The following is a 2,762-nucleotide window of genomic DNA, read 5'->3' on the forward strand; positions in this document are numbered from 1 at the left end:
AATAATAATACATTTTCTGTACTAGTTTGCAGCAACACTAGAATAAAACCAGTTCTCCCTGGTTGGTGGTTTATTGATCCACCATGGCGGATCCCTATACATGGTTGGGGGACCACAGTATATATTTCTCTCTGGTGACAATTACCTAACATGGGTAAGTGGCTTTAGGGGCAATGAAAAAAATTTTCATTTTAAAATTAATTCTTTATTCCTCATTTTTAATGCATCTATATGCATTTTCCAAGGAACAGAGTCTACCTATTATCGTGCCATGCATATATTGCATATTTTTATTTGATGTTCTTTGGGAATTTACTGAAATTTGCATGTACTGAATGTTTCCAAGAGGAATATTAGCAGAAAAACAATCACAATTCAGATAATACTCTTATATTTAGCTTTGAATTGTGCCATTATGTTTCCCTAAAGAAGCTGGAGTGGGTCAACACTGACCTGGATCCAGCTCTCCTTTGCAGGAGGCAGACATTGTTTTAGCAACTAAATGTTTGCTTCCATCCATACTTGTAAGAATTACAGAAGCAGTCTTTTTCCAATTAGCAACACATTAAATAAAACTCAAAACTGAAAAATCTTTAGTGAAAATTTCCAATACAAATACTAAAATATCAATAAATGGATACGTGGGGATCCTGCCTGTTCACAGTCCACCAAAGGGTGATAACCCCATTTCGACTATAGCAAGCAAACTGTAGCTAAGTCATCTTGTGCAGTTATACATGGTTGCCTGGGGATGGTTGCTGGGCATGGTTGTCATTGCTCCTCATTAATGCCAGTTATTAAAGTCCATATCTTCCAAATGGGATCACTGCATCAGAAGGAACATGTAAGATCTTGGATCTCTACTTCTAGCTTAAGCAGCGAGAGGACTTTAATGGTCTCTGTGATTATATCAAAGGGGCAAACAAGTGGACTTTATCCCTCTTTTTTATATAAAAGAAGGTTACTGGAAATTGTCTATATGGGTGGACGGAGATTGGCAGAAACAAAAAGGTTATTTACCTTTTTTTTTTTTTTTTTTTTTTTTTTAAACCTGTATAGGTTTTTCTATATAATAGCGGTTTACCATATTTTGTCTTGTGGATAAACTTGAGGGATATATATATATTCATATTAGGCATCCTAACATTCTTATGTAACTCTAAAACATATTCATAAGAGTACATAGCTTCTTAAAGTTCCAGGACACTTCACTTTATATTGGGTACCAGACAGAAAAAAACAGCCATGTCATCAACTTTTAATGTTAAATTTCAATATATGGAAACAAAAGAAATTTATTCTAATTGATGAAAACTGCATAAAAGGATAGTGCAGTTATTGTCCTCAACAATCAAACTTTGGAAAATGATACCCTACATCCAATTGGTTGCTACAAGAAAAATCATTATTTACTTGATAATGTTTTAAAAGTTCTTTCAATTGAAAGAAGGGAGATGGTATTTAAAACAAGTAACCTAAACCGTGATTTCTATGAAATTTGCAGTGTCAGGTTACAAGCATCATTCCAATGATTGTTATTCCGAAAACAACAAAAGGAAAGAGTATTACCTGACTATGTGTGCCATTTGTATATGATCCATTGCTGTAGATCTTGTGACCATTTTCCTGGGTAACACCCTTGCCTCCTGCAGTCCTCTTTTTGGCTTCCTGTAGGCAATTTAAAGGGGTATGCCCTAGAGCAGCCCCATTAGCCTCACCCTTTAGCTGTAGGATCAGACCACAAGACCTTTGGAATTGGGCCACCAGCTGAGGGTCCTGCAGAGTTTTGATCAGCTCAAGGGCCATGATCTATATAATAGAAACTAGAAGGGAAATAACAGAACAAATCCACCCTTGCTGTGCCCTTTGATCAGCATTGATTTGGCAAAAAAGTAGTAAGCGTGGGAAACAGGTGTACAGGGCGGTCCTAGTGCCTGCACACACCTTACTAACATGCACCTGAATCTGCAGGAGTAACACTTTCAGTGCCAGTGTGGTCCCAACTGAAACAGCAGAAACAAACCTGACGAGTCAAAGAACCATCCCCTCCATACTGTCTGCAAAGACAGGTCTGACCTGTTCTTCTTCTCTTTCAGTTAGAGATGGCTTTGCACACAACTGGGTATAGTTTATGAATATCATTGTCACTGACTACAGTAAATAGGTTTATTGAGTAACTACATTGCATCGGATTGTGAATACATTTTATTACGGTTTACAGGAAAGAGTTTTGTATTTGTATAACCAGATCATGTTTTCTTAAATCCTAAAGTGGGGTGAGCCATGGGACCATTAGTAAAAAATACTGTAAAATCCATGTACAAAGGGGTGTAAGATGCTGAAATGATCCAAGTACAAAGGTGTGTAAGATACTGTAGGGACCCATGTACATTAATGTAAAAGATACTCTAATGATCAATTTACATAGGAGTATAAGATACTGTAATGATCCATGTACATAGGTGTGTAAGATCCTGTAAGGAGCCATGTACATTAATGTATAAGATACTGTAATGAGCCATTTACATAAGAGTATAAGATACTGTAAGGATCTAAGTATATAGGTGCGTAAAATACTGTAACGATCCATGTAAACAGATGTATAAGATAATGTAATGATCCATTCACAAAGGTGTATAAGATTCTGTAGTGATCCATGTACATAGGAGTATAAGATACTGTAAGGAGCCATGTACATAGATGTATAGGAAACTGTAGTGATCCATGTACATAGGAGTATAAGATACTGTAAGGATCCATGT

The 2,762-nt window shown here is 36.5% G+C and overlaps 1 protein-coding gene across 1 annotated transcript in view; it reads right to left on the reverse strand.

Annotated features, from left to right (window-relative positions):
* The window catches only part of SGPP2 (sphingosine-1-phosphate phosphatase 2), a 23,288-nt gene extending 21,411 nt beyond the window's left edge, over positions 1-1,877 (reverse strand). The window contains exon 1 of the mRNA XM_072407868.1: positions 1,570-1,877. Within this exon, the coding sequence (XP_072263969.1) occupies positions 1,570-1,806 (237 nt within the window). The 5' untranslated portion in view covers positions 1,807-1,877. The remainder of the gene's footprint in view (positions 1-1,569) is intronic.
* Between the last annotated feature and the right edge of the window lie 885 nt (positions 1,878-2,762).

This window comes from Pyxicephalus adspersus, chromosome 4, assembly GCF_032062135.1.
Source record: "Pyxicephalus adspersus chromosome 4, UCB_Pads_2.0, whole genome shotgun sequence".
Taxonomy (NCBI): domain Eukaryota; kingdom Metazoa; phylum Chordata; class Amphibia; order Anura; family Pyxicephalidae; genus Pyxicephalus; species Pyxicephalus adspersus.